The following is an 18304-nucleotide window of genomic DNA, read 5'->3' as shown; positions in this document are numbered from 1 at the left end:
CCAGCGTATTATCGTGCGCCGTTTAGACAAACTCGCAGAGTTTGCGCCAAATGGACAAACGAAACTCCGCAAACGTAAACTTTTAGCTTGCTCGCTCTCTCTCTCTCTCTCTCTCTCTCTCCTTCTTCTCTAACTCTCATCACTTTCTCCGATTTCCCCAAAACGCGGTCGTTTCAATCGGTTCCGTTCCGTTCCGATTCCTCGGCATTCTTGCACGTGGTATCTCAGCTGCTCAATTCCCTCTCTTCCATTCTCTTCATTTGCTTAATTTTTCGATTAAATCTATTTTTTTCCCTCTTTCAACTTGATTTGAATCTGTTTTCTTTCCCGCTTCGGTTTCTCTCATGCTGCGTTTATGTTTTCATTATATTCTAGGGTTTTAGTTTCCCAAAGTTTAGAAATTCTCACATTTCTTTTCGATGAATTGGTTGTATAGGATGCTAGGGTTTCGCTCATATAATTTCTCGTGCAGGTTGGTTGGTAGGTGGCTATGAATAGCGTTTTCAGCGAGCAGATACTCGCGGACAAGCTGTCCAAGCTTAACAGCACCCAGCAATGCATTGAAAGTATCCTTTTTTGGAAAAATAATAAATTTTACTTGATTAGATGTTTTTACTATATGAATGTTCCTTTTTAATTCTCTTCATTGCTTAACCAAATTGGGATTTTTATTTTGGGGATTGGGAAGTGTTTCTATATATTTGGTAACTTGTAATTAATTGAAACTAGAATACTGTCTATACTGAAAATGTTTAGTTAGGTTGGCAACTGGCAGTGCAGAATACATTCAGTTTGTCTTTGATTTCTTAATTGGGAAGAACTATTGAACTGCAGCTCGTGATTGCAGGATTAGCTAATTATTCAATGAAATAAACATGTATTCTTGCCCAAGATTAATATATTATTTATCCTTTTCGTGTTTGAATGACTTGAGACTCTTAAAGTAACTTTACCAAGGAATCTCTCTTATTTGCGAAGTCATTATGGTACTAGAATGGAATGTAATGGGATATCCTATCTTTGAGTCATGGCAGAAAGTTATGCAGTGTTATTTAAAATCCAGGTTTGTTTCAGTGTTTCATGTGATCCATATGCAAAGGAGTTAAAATAAGTTTATGTCCACATCAATTTGCATATTATGCAATGAGTCTAATCATGCATGGTTGCATCTTTTGTGTATATTAACTAAGCATATAATGATGCTTCAGCTTTGTGAAGTTCAAGTAAGTCCACCCTAATTTTGGACCAACAAACAATTAGATCTCAAACTTTTTGATGGCATCCATTGTCTTCTTGCATGTATTTGCTATGCATTTTCCTCCCTTCCCCCCCTTTTCTCTCTTTATTTTTTAGGATCTACAGTGACACCCACTGTTGATCAGAATAAGGTCAACTTGAAAAGGGTTTGTCAAATGAGTGGCATCCCTAGCTGTTGGAGAACTTACTTTTGTATTGCAATAACAAATTAATAGTTTAAGTAAGTCAGATATTTGAAGCATCAAGATTTTGTTGTCACACTTTTCCAGTTTTAAGATTAACATGTAAGTTCTTGGGGTTAACGTCTTGGTGGAGTATGAGTTTTTGACTAAGTATTTCTACATGGATTTTGTTTTTGTCTTAAAAGCAGTTCAATGTTACTGCATATTAATAAGTTGATTTTATGAAATTTGCGTATTGGTTGTTGATGCCATGTAGTTTGTTATCTTAACATTTTGTATAGCTTTATCACATTGGTGTATATTTCACCGGAGCAAAGCAGAACTGGTTGTTGGAACATGGAATAAACAATTTCACAATTCAGAGATGGTTCAGCGAGTCCCCCTTCTATATCTTGCAAATGACATCCTGCAGAACAGTAAACGTAAAGGAAATGAATTTGTGACTGAGTTTTGGAAGGTTCTTCCCACTGCACTTAAGGATGTTCTTGATAAAGGTGATGATCAAGGAAAGCGTGTGGTATCTAGACTGGTAAGCCCCATTTCCAGGTTTGAAGTGTGTACCGTGATATTGATTTTACTGTAGGCAGTTTGATCTATTTAACTTGATGTTTACCTAACTTTAGGTTGATATATGGGAGCAAAGGAGAGTGTTTGGATCTCGGGCACAGAACCTTAAAGATGTAATACTTGGAGAAGAAGCACCTCCACCATTAGAATTCAGCAGAAAGCGATCTCGTTCTGTAAGAATTCTGAAAAAGGATTCTCGCTCCATTAAAACGGTGAGACTAGGGCCTTGTGGCTACCCCTTCCCCAATTTTATACTCAAATATTTATGCTTTTAGATTATTACATCCTTCAAACTAGTCTGCGATTCTTGTTGCATAACTCATTGTCGTGAAATTTAATGGAATCCAGAAATTGTCCATTGGTGGTACAGTAGAAAAAATAGTCTCAGCCTTTCATATGGTGCTTAATGAACATTCCAATGAAGATGCAGAGATGAGTAAATGCAAGTCTTCTGTTCATCGTGTGAGGAAGTTGGAAAAAGCTGTTGATATTGCATGCACCACTGGTAAGGTATCAACACAACAAAATTAACACTTGAGTTTCGGAAGCTAGGATTCTAATATTGCTTTCTTTTTCAGCAAAGGACCCTAAGCGAAAAACTTTGGCTAATGAACTCACGGAGGAAGAAAATCTTTTGAAACAATGCGTTGAAAATCTTAAATTAGTTGAAGCAAGTAGAGCAGCACTAGTATCTCGGTTAAAAGAAGCTTTGCATGAGCAGGCAAGTTATCGTGTTCATGTGCTTGTTAAGATTGTGTATTTGAATTCTGCAGTTATTAGCTTTCTGATTGATATTTTGAGTTCCTGATGCCATCTTGCTATTCTTGGTGGGTATTTGTACAGGAATCTGAACTGGAGAATGTTCGTACTCAGATTCAGGTTTGTACTATCATGAATCTTTTCCTCAGCTGACTATCCTATTGAATAATTTGTTATCAGATGTAATGTGATAACTATTTATCGTGTATCAAGGTTTCTCATCGTTTTATTTCTTATCTTATGTGTCTCTTTTACATATATCTGTAAGATGCAATTGGACAATTATTATGAAGTCAATAAAGTGCTCATGAATAGTGTTGGTAGTTGTAAAACATTTAATAGAATAAGTACCTTCCTTGAAGCTTACGTAACACACAAAAACACCTGCCTCTTAGAAAAATATTATTATTCAAAGGCCTTCTGGTGAGGTGCTAAAGAAGGTGTACAGCAGAAAGAAAGTGAAACGTGGGATTGGACAAAGTGGGCCAGAACAGGATGGAGTTAGACTAAATGGGCCTGAACAAGGGGGGCCAGAGGCAGCAAGCCAAGAAGCACACCCAACAAAGGAGGATTTGTCTACAGCCCAAGGCAGGTCCAAGTGGAGGAGAATCAGTTGCGCAGAGGCCATAACAGTTTTGTGGGAAGGGAAGTTAGTTACAGGAGAGAGAGTGGGGGGACATGAGGAAATGATTATAAGCGGGTTAAGGGGAAATTGAGGGGAGGATGTTTATGAACTTAAGTGGGGAATTGTGGGGTGAAGGGGTACTGTTGGAGTCCCCTGGGTGTTTCTTTCTTATTGTTTCAAGGCTATGTTAGCCATTTAGTGTCTCTTGCAATCTGTAGTAACTGATAGGAGCGTGTCTTCGTTGTAATTACATTCCTTTTTAATTGAGGTTTCATACCCTTCCTCAGTTGATTTTTGAGGGAGAATGTGTGTGGAACAAATTTAAACTGGAGAAGGGGATAGAGGAATTCGGTGTAATTTCTGAAACTGTGTATAATTTTTCGTAAACCTCAAGGGCATTCAGTGCAATAAACTCACTTTAGAAAGAGAAAAAAGTTAGTTTCAGTTGAAAATTACTCAGTAAAAGCATCATTAACAAATATAAAGTAACTAAGTTCCTGTTAGGCATTGGATGTCATTCTTACATTGTTGAGTAAGCTTTCATTCTGGAACTTGGAGATGTTTTTGCTTCTATTGATGCTAACAAGTTTGAACTTTATGCTGATATATCTCATTAATGGTATGTAGGTAGCACAAGCACAAGTAGAAGAGGCTTGCTACATGCGGAAGAGACTTGATAATGAAGATTTTTCACATAAAGCATCAACTGCAACAACTTCAGTTGCTGATGCAAATACAAATTCAGAAGCTGCAACAAAGAAGTCAGCTGCAGCAATTGCAGCTGAGGTTGCAGATAAGCTAGCAGCTTCATCGTCGTCTCAATTAATCATGGCTTCTGTTCTCTCTACATTTGCAGCAGAAGAGGCAAAAAATGCTGGTCTAAATTCTGAGTCCATGTCAAAACCCGAGAAGTCAATGCCCATGTCAGATCCAAATGCTTTTATCTCCACACAACAGTTGATTTCTACTCCAAATCATTCATATCCTTCTGTTTTGATACCCCAACCCATCATGCAGAATCCAGCCGCTGCATCACAAGGTCAATATCACATGCTTTGTAATTCATCCTCCCAGCAATATTTACAGTCAACAGGAGGGGTCGTCTCTCCATATGGTTATGGTAGCATCCCACAATTACCACCAGGACCGCCCCCACCCCATATGGCGGGCCCAATGGTACCACTGACACATCAGACACTGCAAATAACTCAGCAGCAGCCAGCACCTATAACTCAGCATCTACCAATAAACATGACACAGCAAGCCCCAGCACCTCCCAGTTTCAGACCACTTCAACCACCAGGGATGGTGTACTTTGGTAATCATCAGCATTCTATATGAGACCTGCAGTAGTTAGACCGTAATGAACATGACCTGTTTGAAACAAGCAAGATCTGGAGATTTGGAATTTTATTTTAATGCGAATGGTATGCTGGCTGGGATTGAGCTGGTGAATACGTTGAAGCAAGATTACAGACTGGCTCCGTGCTCCTGGGATGTGAAAGGAAAGTAGATCAGCGTAAGATTCCAAACGCTTTAAACAAATTCGTTCGAGTCTAATATGCAGTGAATTTCCATGAGCAAGGTATTGATTTCATCGGAGATAGAAAGATTTTGACAGAAATTTTTTTATGGTAATATACTTGTATATAATTGGCTAATCAAATAATTCTTCAATCATATTCATCTGGACAAAGACGGATCAGGAAACCAACAATTGGTCAGTCTTTGACGTAATTGTTATAACCCCTCCTGCTTACACGAAGGAAACTTAGCCAGAGAGTAACATTTACGTTCCCCGAGTATTAGATTTGTGTTTTAAGTTGTGCTTGTATTAGTGCAACAAGTTTCTCAGTTTTATGTCCCCCCGGAGTATAGAACCTTAGGCTGGACCTCCCTTAGTGGTGGGGCTTGGGAGGGCTGTTGTCCCCCTTCAAGTTTATATATTGCTTTAATTCTGAGTTGTCATTTATGCGTTTTTTTTTGTTATATAGATAATGATCGCTTTCCTTCAACTTCATACAAAAGTCTTTAATTGTGACCATGATTCCCGTTCTTCTGATTATATAGAAAATTATAACTTACAAGGAATATTATATTTGTAATTTTGCTCCCTTCACAAAATTTTCAAAATTTTCTGACTCTGTGTCATTGTCCTCTCTATAGACCCGGGTTTGATCGCAAAATCCCCTTGAAAGAAGGCTCTAGTCCTATTAAGCAAAGACCTTGAAAGGTATTCTGTTAATTTGAATATATAGTTGATGCCCTAGAAGATGAAATGCTGAACCATAATGCAACACGTCATTTAGCTGACCACCGACTCATATTCCATGATGGAGAAGGCTATAGACTACTGGACTGCTTTCTGGATCCATTTTGGCCACTCTGAATAGTGGTTGATTCCTTTTGGGCTTTAATGCACCAATCTCTTTCCATTCTTTGATATATGTGTGCTGTTTTACATGATTACTTGAAGAAGTTTGTTAATTTCTTTGGTGACATGCGTACGGTTCCAACCTATAAGCACAGTGTAGCACTTGAGGACTGTTTATTAATGGTGGCTGGCTCCAAGCCGCAATTGTATGTTTATTAATTATTAATCGTAATAACTAATAAATATTTAATAATTCATTTCGAATATTAATGACAAGAAGAAAACCTGTAAACTAATTGGTGATCGGGTGCTCACTGGTAGGATCAGGTTACGAGATAAATCGGATTCAAATGGAGCATATGAAAACGGGTTGGATTGTACTTGTACCGGATTTGATAAAGTTTTGCATAAACAAAATTATTATATTTGATATTTTAAATTTAAATTAACTGTTTATCACCTAGGTTTATATGAATTTTATTTATTAAATAAAGAATGATTATGCATAAATTTTTTTATTAATTTAATTAAAGCAAATTATATCAACTGTAAACTAAACATTTCTCCATATACAAACATGTTATTTGAGAATGCTTCCCATCTCATACATCCCCGTTTCGTCAGTCATGACTCGTGACAGAGAAATAAACAACCTTGGGTTCTTTCTACTTTTTGATAATACACAATTTTATTTTATTTTTTTGAAACTAATAATACACAAATTTAACAATAGAAGAGAGCAAGTTTTAAGTAGCGGTGAAGTTGTTGTTTTTTTTAAATGAAAGGTTGAGGTTTCGAATTTCGAAAACAGTCACTTTGTAAATATATAAAGAAAGATTATGTACAAGTCACTTTTACCTTTGCTAATTGAGGTTTAATGGATAATAATCTATATATATTTTTTACACAAATCTAACCCTACACACTTGCACTCAACTAATTATAAAATTAACATCTTTTTCTCCTAGCACCGCTCCTTCTTAGAGCTACACCCTTTGCAACGCCAACAACTACTGCATTGTTTTTTTTTTTTATGGTACAAACTACATTGTTTTTTAGTTCTCAATTTCTGGCAACAATAAATTACTTTTGATTGACTAAATTAAAAAAAAATGTAACAAAAAGGAAGGTAAATATTTTTAAAAAGTTAAATTTTTGAAAAAAATACAATATGAAGAATTAAAAAATCATCTCATGTTGCTACAGATTCTTTACCTTATGTATAAAAACAAAAAAAAAACACGTTGGATCTGTTAAGTAAAAAAAATAAAAAATAAAAAAACCTATGGCACGAATAACTAAGGTTTAGTGGGAGGTATGTTTTGCTTCCTGCAATTGTAAAAAAACGAATCCCTTAAAAAACATTTACAAATTATTTTTTTGTAAAATAAAGTGGCCCAACTCTATAATATACAGTTGGACCTAATCCTTAAATTAATCACTTTAGGCACAAACGAAATCGTCCACCCATTTAACCATTTTCACGGCCTTTTGACCGTACTAATGGATTTTATAAAGCATTTCCACCGGTTTAGTTTTGTAATCAAATGTATTACTATAGTAATGCGGCAAGACGCGTAATCTATGACTACGTGTTTAGTCACGTCATCATCATATGCGTGTTTTAAATAATCTGAATATGTAAAGTTTGTGTATGCTCGTCTAATCATGTCAGTACCAAGTACGTATTTCCCGCGACACAGACATCATATGCACACCTGCCTTATGCATGACTATAGACAATTAGACATGGACACCTAATGCACGTCTTTTTGTATTTGTCTAATAATAGGTTTTATCAAAAAATTGAGCCAGTAGAATATTTAAAAAAATGCATTTGTCATATAAAAAAGTCCATTTTCACTCCCACCCAATTTATCCTTTTTCATACACTTGCAAGTTGCGAATAAATCTTAAGTTCATCTGTTGCATTTAGATTTAGTGTATCTCATTATAAGAAGCATTACATGTCAAATGAAAGAGAGAAAGTTTGACAAAAAAAATAAAATTTTGACTAATATATAATATTTTCATTAATAAAATATACTGAATCCTTAATACAATTATAACACCAAATATTTTTTCGCAAGTTGCAACCTTAAACCCTAACCGCCTTAGCTAGTAGCTATACGCTAGGCTGGCTGCATTGGAATTTGGATGTGATTAAGCATTTATTGACCGTATTTTTGGAATGTGTCCATGTGGGCATAAATATGTTGAAAGACCCAAACTTGACTGCGGACAATGAAGTGGTCGTAAAATTTAGTTAAGAGAGGCTACATTTTCTGTTTGATAATTGGTGTCAGGATAATGATGTTGCAGTTCTCCTTCCCTCCTTTCTTCTTTCCTTTTGTTGTGAATTCTGATATATGAGAATTTTGGGAACATTGACCAACTAACACCCCTTTAATAAAAATTTACCGAATTGTTAAATGAGGAAATTTTTTTTGTCCAAATACCACGTTATAATTTTGTTGATCTGACAAGCGAAAATGAACTGAACTCGTGACAGTATTTGAATGGTCAACCATTCTAGCTGAGCAGTACAGTGAAAATGACATAATGCTGACATGTGGCAAAAATACAGACATTCTCGGCAAAAGTACAGGATGCATGTACTTTTGCCATGTGTCAACATTGTGTCATTCTCGCTGGGCTGCTCAGCTAGAATGATTGACCATTCAGACGTTGCCACGTGTCCAGTTCATTCTCGCTTGTCAGATCAGCGAGATTGTGACGTGACATTTTGGCAAAAAAAAAATTCGATAAATTTTTATCTAAAAAGTGACAATATGTCATTGTCCTAGATTTTTATTATTTTTTTATTTTTTACAGCCGTGCTATTTGCACAAATAAAAAAATTTCGATAAATTTTTGTCTAAAAAGTGACAATATGTCATTGTCCCAGATTTTTTTTATTTTTTTATTTTTTACAGCCGTGCTACTTGCACAAATAAAAAAATTATAGATACTTCATAAACCTATATTTGTTATTATTTTTTTAATATAAACCCTATTAATGATAAATTATAGAATAAATAAAATTTTACAAAGAATAAGTTAAATATATTTTGAAAAAATATTTATACATTTATAATGTATACATTAAAAATTAAAATATTAATTGAACGGTTAGTGTTATGAACTTAGGTATGTATTTTATGCAGGGTGAAGTATATTGTTATAGATTATGGAAGTGCTTTTTGAGAGAGTGATATGCAATTTTATTAAAATTGGCTCGGTCATTGATTCGATTAAAGTATTGGGTCAGCGGATCACTGGTTCAATTAGTGGGTCGCTGATTTATTCGCATGACCCGATAATTATATGCAATTCTATAATTTAATTAAAAAATTATAAACATACTCAAATATCTAAAAAAATGATAATTTTTAAATATTTTAATATAAAAAATAATAAATCACATATTATTATCCAATAAAGGATCAAACAAAAATATAATGCTCGTAATATGTGACTTTAGGTTCAGTAAATGACATCTTTAACTATAAATCAAATCAAAATTTTCTGCATAGTACATAATTGAGATAATATTAGTGTTGTAAGTACATAACTTATGTAAGTCAATAAGAAAAAATAATTCAAATATGTCCATTATAATTTTTTTTGAAAAAAAAATTTGGAATTTTTTTTTTGGGACCGGATCGGGTCACCGGTGCTCATGAAAATCGATCGGATCTTATCGGATCACAACGATTTTGATGCATAGTCGGTCCGTTGCTTCAACCAGACCAGTTATATGATCAAGTTACCGGTTCTCAGATCGACTTGACCAGGTCGGTCCAATTTTATTAACATTGGTCCTATGAACCAAATTTCGGAGTTCCCTTAAGTGGTCCGATGAGAGAAAAGAATGAATAATGAGCACTGATTTTATATTTTGGCCGAATAACAGTTTATAAATACAATGCAAAATATCACTTTAATAAATTAAGGGATAATATATATAGGTAAGAAATATTTTTTAAAAGGTAGGATATTTTTTCTATCCATTTTTTTTACTATCATTCTAATAAACATTAACCTCACTGTCGCATTGATGAGAAAAAGCTAAAATCATTTTTGCCAATAACCTCACTGTTGGATGTGAGGGCGAGCCGAGAACCAATTTTTGCACTAAAATTAACGAGACCCAACTTTTCGAGATAAAAAACATTATTCTTAAATAAAAAACAACTAAATAATAAAATTTAGGTCAGCTGAATTATAATAATTTTCCTGTTTAAAGAATTTTTTTTCTTTATAATTTGGTCACCTCTTTCAAATAAATTACTTTATAAGTTAGTTGAGTTACCATAACTTACTGATCCAAGTTTTTTCTCATCTCCAACTATGTCCTTCGTTTTTTAAAATCATTTTTCTCAAATAAAAATCAATCAACATAAATTTTAATATTATTTTCTAAGTTCACGAAATTGTGATAGCTTGTTATTTTTTTAAAAAAATAATTCACCCTTTTTCTGTAAGTACTGTTTCCCTCATTTGTCTAGTTTAAGAAGTAAAAAAAATATTTAAACGTTATTGATAAATTATACAGGTAATTAAAATAACCATTTTAAGATATAACATAGAAAGATGATGAATGTTATATTTATAACCTAATTTCGTTTATAGCCTCTTACAATCATATCTTAATTTTTTTTCAATCAACGATTATTATTTGTGCAAATTAAATTCATTAATTAATTATTAATTTATTAATTTATAATAAATGATAACCGTTAATTAAAAAAAATTAACGATATAATTATAAAAAATTGTAAATGAAAATATGTTTTAAATATAACATTTCTACGTAACGAAGTTAAGTTTATATTTTTTTTTCGTGCATAATTAAACTGCTGAATGAAGTCTTGCTGCACAAATCATTTTTTAAGGTTTTAATTTAGAGGAGGATATTTTGACTACCAAAAATTTCCACTACCACCTTACTACCTATCTAATCACCGTTGGATTAATATTTTTTCTCTCTTAAAAAACTTTTTAACATTCTCTCTCTTTGATCTAATGGTGATTTGATAGGTAGTAAGGTGGTAGTGGACATTTTTGGTAGTCAAAATATCCCCCCTCTTTAATTTAAATAAAAAGTGGTCCCAATTCTTACTTAAAAAAAAAAAAAGTGGTCCCAATTCCCAAACCTCAATGCCTTTAATAATTTGCATTTTAAGGAAGCCACCCCAAAACCAGATGGGACTGGTCCATTATCAGCTTTTAGTTTTATATAATTTGACTCTTTTAGATGGCGGGTTTTGACGGTACCCAACCCCTTTAATGAGTGCGAAATTCAAATCTTGCATTGAAGCTTATTTTGCGGATAAAATACAACTCTGAATGACGATTATGCATGTGGATGATAAATTAAATTAGTATGTATTATTTCATTTTAATTAATGATTTCGAGTTCCAATGTGAATATACATTTGTGTCAAAAAAAAAATTAGTTTTTATTTTGGTAAACACATGAGTTAAAAAATTAATAAAGAGATCTTTGTATGGGTATGATTAAAAATACAACTCTGAATGAATAAAGCCACGACGATTTCCAAACAACTAATGAGGACAAGTAAAACGTTACGTATACCCGCACCAAATTTCTTAATTAATGCGAATTACATATATGAGACATTATCTGATAAAATACAAATCTTTTATTATTTTAAACTAGAATTTATAGTTTTCTTCGTTTTTGTGTTCGTGGAATCTTCTTCATTTTAGGCGGAAAATCCTGCATAAATTATTAACACATTATTAATTATAATAATCACAGATAAATTATTTAATTAATTATATATTAATAGTTTATTAATATAGTACACCTAATTTGGATATACCAAGTTTACATTAGTACTTATTGGCAAACAACATTTGCCTATTGCACGAGTTAGATGAAACTTTGAAGTAATTCTTTATGTCAACTAGTCAAAATTTTGCGCAAAAGAATTCATACTTTATTTTTTAAATACAGAAAAATACTATTCTTCCAATATAGTTTCTTAAACCTTGCAACAAACAGAAATATTTTTTTATAAAAAAATATATCCAACATGAATATATATATACCTGCTGTAACACACAAAGGAATAAACATGAGAAATAAAAGGAAGAGTGTTCCATTTCATTTCGTTCACGGTCTACTAGTTTGACTCTATTTTGAAAGTGGAACAACAATTGCTACAATTCATAATAATTCCCCAGCAGTTGTCCCACTTCACCTGCTTGAGACAAGGGACCAGGTTTCATCAATTTTTCATAAAAAGCAATATAAGTACTTGCAACCATATAATACGATTCACACTTTCTTATGGTACTTTTTTTTTAAAAAAAGTTAATAGAGGGGTAGTTGATATATGACGTAATTAATATGAATCTATAAGATATAATTATACTCCAACCGGCTACACTCACTGTTTTACAATATATAAAGAAAAGAAAAAAAGCCATTTTGCTTTCAGGAATCCAATAGCAGCAAGAAGCCATAATGGCTCTCTCTGATCTCTTGGATCAGCTTTTCACCAAGACAATTGTCCTATTCACATACATGCTAATAGAACTTATCCTTTTCATTAGGTACCTAAAGTCAGATACACATCCAATTACCACCACCCAGTACCTCAATTTCATAGAAGAGAAGAACCCCACAATTTGCTACACCAGAAGACTGAAGCCAGAGCAGATAGAATGTAGGGTGTGCTTATCAGAATTCGAGGAAGGGGAGAAGGTAAGAAACTTGAATTGCAAACACACATTTCACAAGGATTGCTTGGACAAGTGGTTGCAGCAATATTGTGCTACATGCCCACTCTGCAGGAACAAAGTGTTGCCAGATGATGTTGTGTCCAAATATCAAAATCAGGTGGAATATGATGCGAATGATGACCACCTTATTTCTTTGTTATCTGCATTACGGGATGGTAGTTCTTTGCACAGATATCTATGATCATTGAAAGTTATATCTTCAAGATAATGAATTAAACCAAGTTTCTTGAGTGTGCAGATTGACTTGTTCTTCCCCTGGCTAGAAGAAAATTGATGTATCCTATTCGTCCTTACTCTTTCCAATTCACGGTTATAGAAAAAGAAAAATTCTAACTTTCACTTTTCTGTTGCATAACACTATGATTATTATTTGAATTTCGGTTCAAATTCTGTATTGATGTAATAGTACGAAGATATTTTTGGTATGGTTCATGGAGTCCCCACGTCAAAAATATCTAAATAAGTAGATATTTTTGGTGAGAAACATCAACATATTGCGGTGCAGTAAAACTCAACTTGCTTCCCCTAGAGGTGACTAGTTCAACTGCAAAAGGATTAGTAGGTGTAGACATTGAAATTCTACGAAGAACCTCCTTAATACACTAATAAATGGGTAGGTGAAGAAGTTAAAAGATTTGATGCATGTAAAAGGTACTTCTTATATTATTGGTGGCAACAATTTCAGGGTCAGCAACTTTTTTAATGTGAAAAGTGCCCACAAGCCAAGGCCGCATTCAAGAGCGTAAGAATTAGCTATATTCATCAACATCAATAAAATTTATAGAAAAAATGTATATCCTTTTAAAGGAGAGAATCTTAGTTGTTTTAAAGAGACAGATAGATATAAAGAGGTACGAGTTATATTGAAAAAAATAAAGGTATAAAGATGTAGATCTCAATCACAAGTTGATGATAACATAAGAGAGAAAAAAATGTATGATTCTTAAATGAGTAGTTATGATAAAATAACATGATAACGTGAGGATCCAAATCTATCTCTCTGTTAATATGATAACATGATTGGCCATTGTATATCTTAAATTTGTGTCTACACATTTCCCCCAAAATTTAACCGCTGATTCTTCCGGGTAGAGAGATACAAGGACCATATGGTACAGTATTTGCATAATTAAGAAGAAACAATGGGTTGAGGTAGAAAAATCGAGATTCTCCCAATTCAGACAAATTCAGAATGTAAACTTCGTACTCTTTCTTTATTTTGCAAACTATTATTTATTGGGTTCTTGGATCTTACTTTTAAATATTTTTGGGTTATTGTTTTTTAATGTCTGACCGTTATCTTCAAAATTTTACTCTTTTTTTTCCTTTCTATGTGTTTGCCATCATTTCACATAAAGATCATGTGTATGCTAGGTTTACGTGCAAAGATAGAATATACCATTATATAAATGGAGAAGAAATTTTTCACAAGAACCGATTTTCACTGTATATACTCGAGGATACGTAGTGAAAATATGAAAAGTCATTTTTTTTTCTTTCCACCTCAGCAAACAACTTTTGAGGGGAGAGAAATTTTTTGCAGTTTTAATATTTTTACTATGTACCTTCAAAGGTACATAGTAAAAATCGATTGCTGCGTAATTTTTTTCTCCATTGAAAGGAGAACTACATTTGCATATATATATATATATATATATATATGAGGTAGGATCTTTTGACACCAGTGTCAAATTTGAAATTTGACTCCTCATCTGAGAGCCATTAAATCACAAAATATCAATGGTGTCACATGCTTACAAATCACAACCATTGATCTTTTTTGATCTAATAACTCTCAGATGAGGTGTCAAAGGATCCTGTCTCTCTCTCTCTCTCTATATATATATAATTCATTTTTAAAATAATTATCTAGAATATTGCAGTCAATCTTGCATGTCAACCATGTATAAAGAATATGTTGTTATATTTAATGAAATGGCTGATAGCCAATATATACACAAGTCGGTTATACAGAATCAAGGAGGATCAACTAGAATAAAGTATACTGTTCAACAAACTATACATGGAATAATAACAAACTATTCTTGCTAAAAACTAGGACTTAGTTGCTAAAGGATAAGATCAAAGGTGATCTTCTCCTAACACGCCCCCTCAAGTTGGAGCATGAAGTGACGAAATGCCCAACTTGCTGCGAAGAAAACTGAATTGCTTCATGCCAAGCGGTTTGGTAAATATGTCTGCGAGTTGCTGATCTGTACGAACGTAGGTAGTAGTGATTGTATTGCTGAGAACATGATCGCGTACAAAATGACAATCAATCTCTATATGTTTGGTACGTTCGTGGAAAACTGGATTAGCAGCTATTTGCATGGCAGATTGGTTATCACAGTGCAACTGCATAGGGTGTGAATGTAGAACATCAAGCGAGTCCAGAAACGATTTGATCCATAACAACTCAGCTGTAGCTGCTGCCATTGAACGATACTCAGCTTCAGCGGAGGAGCGAGACACTGTGGGTTGCTTCTTTGTTTTCCAAGAGATAAGAGAAGTACCCAACATGATAAAATAACCAGTAACTGATCGACGGGTGAGTGGACAGCTAGCCCAATCCGAATCAGAATATCCACGAAGAAGGAGATCATTGTCGGATCGAAGGAGTAAACCTTGGCCAGGATCAGTTTTGATGTACCTTAAAACACGGATGACAGCATCATATTGAGCAATAGTAGGATTTTGCATGAACTGGGAAAGAACATGGACAGAGTAACTTAACTCAGGTCTAGTAATTGTCAAGTAAACCAAACGTCCTATGAGTCTTCTGTAACGTGCGGGATCCGAGAATGGAGGACTTTCTGTAACTGCAAGCTTATGATTTGTTTCGAGAGGGAAGGCACATGGTTTGCACGCAAGGAGACCAGCGTCTTCCAATATGTCGAGAGCGTACTTTCGTTGGCTCAGAAAAAGACCTGATGGACCGTGAGCTATTTCGATGCCAAGAAAATATTTAAGAATCCCCAAATCCTTGATGTGAAAGCATGACTGGAGAAAGACCTTGACATCGGTGCATAAGGCATCATTGTCGCTCGTTAGAATAATGTCATCAACGTAGATGAGAAGAGCAACAAAGTGGCCATCTTTGTGTAAGGTGAATAGGGTGTAATCTGCCTTGGATTGGATGAAGCCATATGATTCAATGGAAGACCGCAACTTAGCAAACCAATTGCGAGGGACTGCCGCAAACCGTAGAGAGATTTACGTAAGCGACATACTTGATGTGGTTTGTGATGATTGAAACCTTGTGGAACGCGCATGTAAACTTCTTCGGTAAGGTCTCCGTGTAGAAAGGCATTCGTAACATCCAACTGGTATAGGTGCCATGATTTGGCAGCAGCTACCGCAAGAAGTGTTCGGACACTCACCATTTTGGCTACAGGAGCATATGTATCGAAGTATTCTTCTCCAGCTATTTGATTGTTACCAGCAATGACCAACCGTGCTTTGAATCTCTCCACTGTACCATTTGAGTTGTACTTAATGCGGTATACTCACTTGCATGGAATGGAACGTTTTCCTGGTGGCAAAGAAGTGAGTTCCCACGTGTGATTTTGTTCAAGGGCATCTATTTCTTTTTGCATTGCTACACGCCACCTTTCATCAGTTACAGCATCCTTGAATGTTTTTGGTTCAACACCAGAAGAAATGGCAGCAAGGAATTGTTGATGTTTGGGAGAGAATCTAGAACAAGAAACAAAGTTAGCAATAGGATAAGCCATACCTGAGGAAGGACTGGAAGAAGTAGAAGAAGCTAGTGGATTATGTGCGATGACTTTGGAGCATTCGAAATCTTGGAGATATGATGGAGGACGGCGAGAACGGTGACCACGTCCCAAAGGTGCAGATGGATGTGTGACTTCTGGGGGCTGTTCTTGTCGGATAGAAAGCTCATTGGAGACAGTAGGGGCAGATTCGGGCTGAGCCTGTTCAACAGGGAGAGTGTCTTCAATTAAAGGGACAGGGTTGGTAACAACTTGGGAATCAAAGGATGGGCTTTGTGGAGCAAGGTTTGGTTCGGGTGAAATGGGGTTATGGGGGTTTGGGTCGTGAGGAATATCAGTGGTAGGAATGACTGTGGTTGGTGCAAAAGGAAAGGTGTTCTCTTCAAATACCACGTCTTTGGATACAAAAACAGTATGTGTTTCAAGGTTATAAAGCCTCCAACCCTTTTTGCCAAAAGGATATCCCAGGAACAGACACCGAGTTGATCGAGCTGCAAACTTGTCCAACGGTTTGGGACGTGGATGAGCATGGCAAAGACATCCGAATATGCGAATATGATCATAGCTGGGTGTGCGGTTGAAAAGACATTCATATGGTGTTTTTCCTTGGAGAAGAGGAGTGGGGGTTCTATTGATTAAATGTACCGCAGTTAGAACACATTCACCCCAAAACTCGATAGGAAGACTAGCTTGAAAGCGTAATGCTCTTGCAACATTCAAAATATGTCTATGTTTCCGTTCAACACGACCATTCTGCTGTGGTGTGTCTACACATGATGTTTGATGTATAATTCCCATATCGGAATAAACCTTGCGGAGATTATGAGCACAAAATTCTGATCCATTGTCGGAGCGTATTATTTTGACCATGGTATTAAACTGATTACGTACCATGAGAAGAAATCGAGTTAAGTATTGGAACGTTTCAGACTTGGTGGTCATTAAATAAACCCAGACGTTTCTGCTATAATCATCCACAATTGTTAAAAAATATCTTGCACCGGTTAGAGAGGTAGTTTGATATGGACCCCAGATATCGCAGTGAATAAGATCAAAGCATGCAGTAGTTTTATTAATGCTAATAGGGAATACAGTACGAGTTTGTTGTGCGCGTAGGCAAATGTCACAAACTGAAGGAGAATGACCCCTATTTTTATTCACTGTAACAAAAGGAAGAAAGCTTAAAAACTGAAATGAAGGGTGACCCAATCGACGGTGCCAAACATCTGCATTCTGTTGAGTGTGAGCCGCACATGCAGTAGAGATGGATTTGTTGTTGGATGAGTCATGCACATAAACACCAGCTTGCAATCTACCCAGCCCAGTCTTGATCCTCGTTATGGGGTCCTGCAATTCACAGCCATTGTGAGTAAAAGAAATGATGCAATTTGTATCAGCAAGTAATTGAGCAACTGATATGAGGTTGCATTGTAATTTGGGAACATATAACACATTATGAAGAGAAATATGAGATGTCAACTTGAGACTGCCACTGTGATTGGAAACAAGTTGATCACCATCAGGTAAACCTATTGTAGTGGGTGGAATAGATGTAACATTGGAGATTAAATGGAGGTTCCCTGTCATGTGTTGAGAAGCGCCATTATCCACCAACCAGGTAGAAGGCAGAGTGTGATTACCAGAAAGGGATGTAGTGTTAGCAGACGGTGTAGTGGAGGAAACAACCATGTTGGCAATTTGCTGTAGAAGCTCAGGACTCAGGTTGGGAATCGAGTTTTGGTTGGACACTATAGGTGTTGCAGCTGCTGTTTGTGATGCAGAAAAATTGAATGGGTTGGGACGCTTGTCATTAGCATTGATATTGACAGCGGAAGAATCAGAATCAGCCATTGGGAAAGTGGATCGATACCTTCAAACTGATACCATATAAAGAATATGTTGTTATATTTAATGAAATAGCTGATAGCCAATATATACACAAGTCGGTTATACAGAATCAAGGAGGATCAACTAGAATAAAGTATACTGTTCAACAAACTATACATGGAATAATAACAAACTATTC

The 18304-nt window shown here is 35.1% G+C and overlaps 2 protein-coding genes across 4 annotated transcripts; both read left to right on the top strand.

Moving 5' to 3' along the window:
* The first annotated feature begins 51 nt into the window (after positions 1 to 51).
* Positions 52 to 5959, top strand: LOC133290271 (uncharacterized). Of its 3 annotated transcripts, none has more exons than XR_009748624.1 (9): positions 52 to 219; positions 473 to 566; positions 1721 to 1968; positions 2063 to 2218; positions 2355 to 2511; positions 2585 to 2727; positions 2850 to 2885; positions 4018 to 4909; positions 5557 to 5959. XR_009748624.1 is itself a non-coding variant. In XM_061488343.1 (8 exons), exons 2-8 carry the CDS (start codon positions 491 to 493, stop codon positions 4729 to 4731), a joined length of 1530 nt encoding a protein of 509 aa, XP_061344327.1. In that variant the 5' UTR covers positions 52 to 219; positions 473 to 490; the 3' UTR covers positions 4732 to 5549. The 3 variants fall into 3 exon arrangements, 1 of the variants encoding a protein (XP_061344327.1); XR_009748623.1 differs by having other exon boundaries at positions 4018 to 4975; XM_061488343.1 differs by lacking the exon at positions 5557 to 5959 and having other exon boundaries at positions 4018 to 5549.
* Positions 5960 to 12263: 6304 nt separating this feature from the next.
* Positions 12264 to 12722, top strand: LOC133289988 (RING-H2 finger protein ATL57-like). The gene has a single exon (XM_061488035.1). It carries the CDS (start codon positions 12264 to 12266, stop codon positions 12720 to 12722), a length of 459 nt encoding a protein of 152 aa, XP_061344019.1.
* The last annotated feature ends 5582 nt before the right edge of the window (positions 12723 to 18304 follow it).

This window comes from Gastrolobium bilobum, unplaced genomic scaffold (genome assembly GCF_033153095.1).
Source record: "Gastrolobium bilobum isolate Gb01-03AN ecotype WA unplaced genomic scaffold, APGP_CSIRO_Gbil_v1 utg4377, whole genome shotgun sequence".
NCBI lineage: Eukaryota > Viridiplantae > Streptophyta > Magnoliopsida > Fabales > Fabaceae > Gastrolobium > Gastrolobium bilobum.
This window is presented reverse-complemented; position numbering and strand designations above follow the sequence as displayed.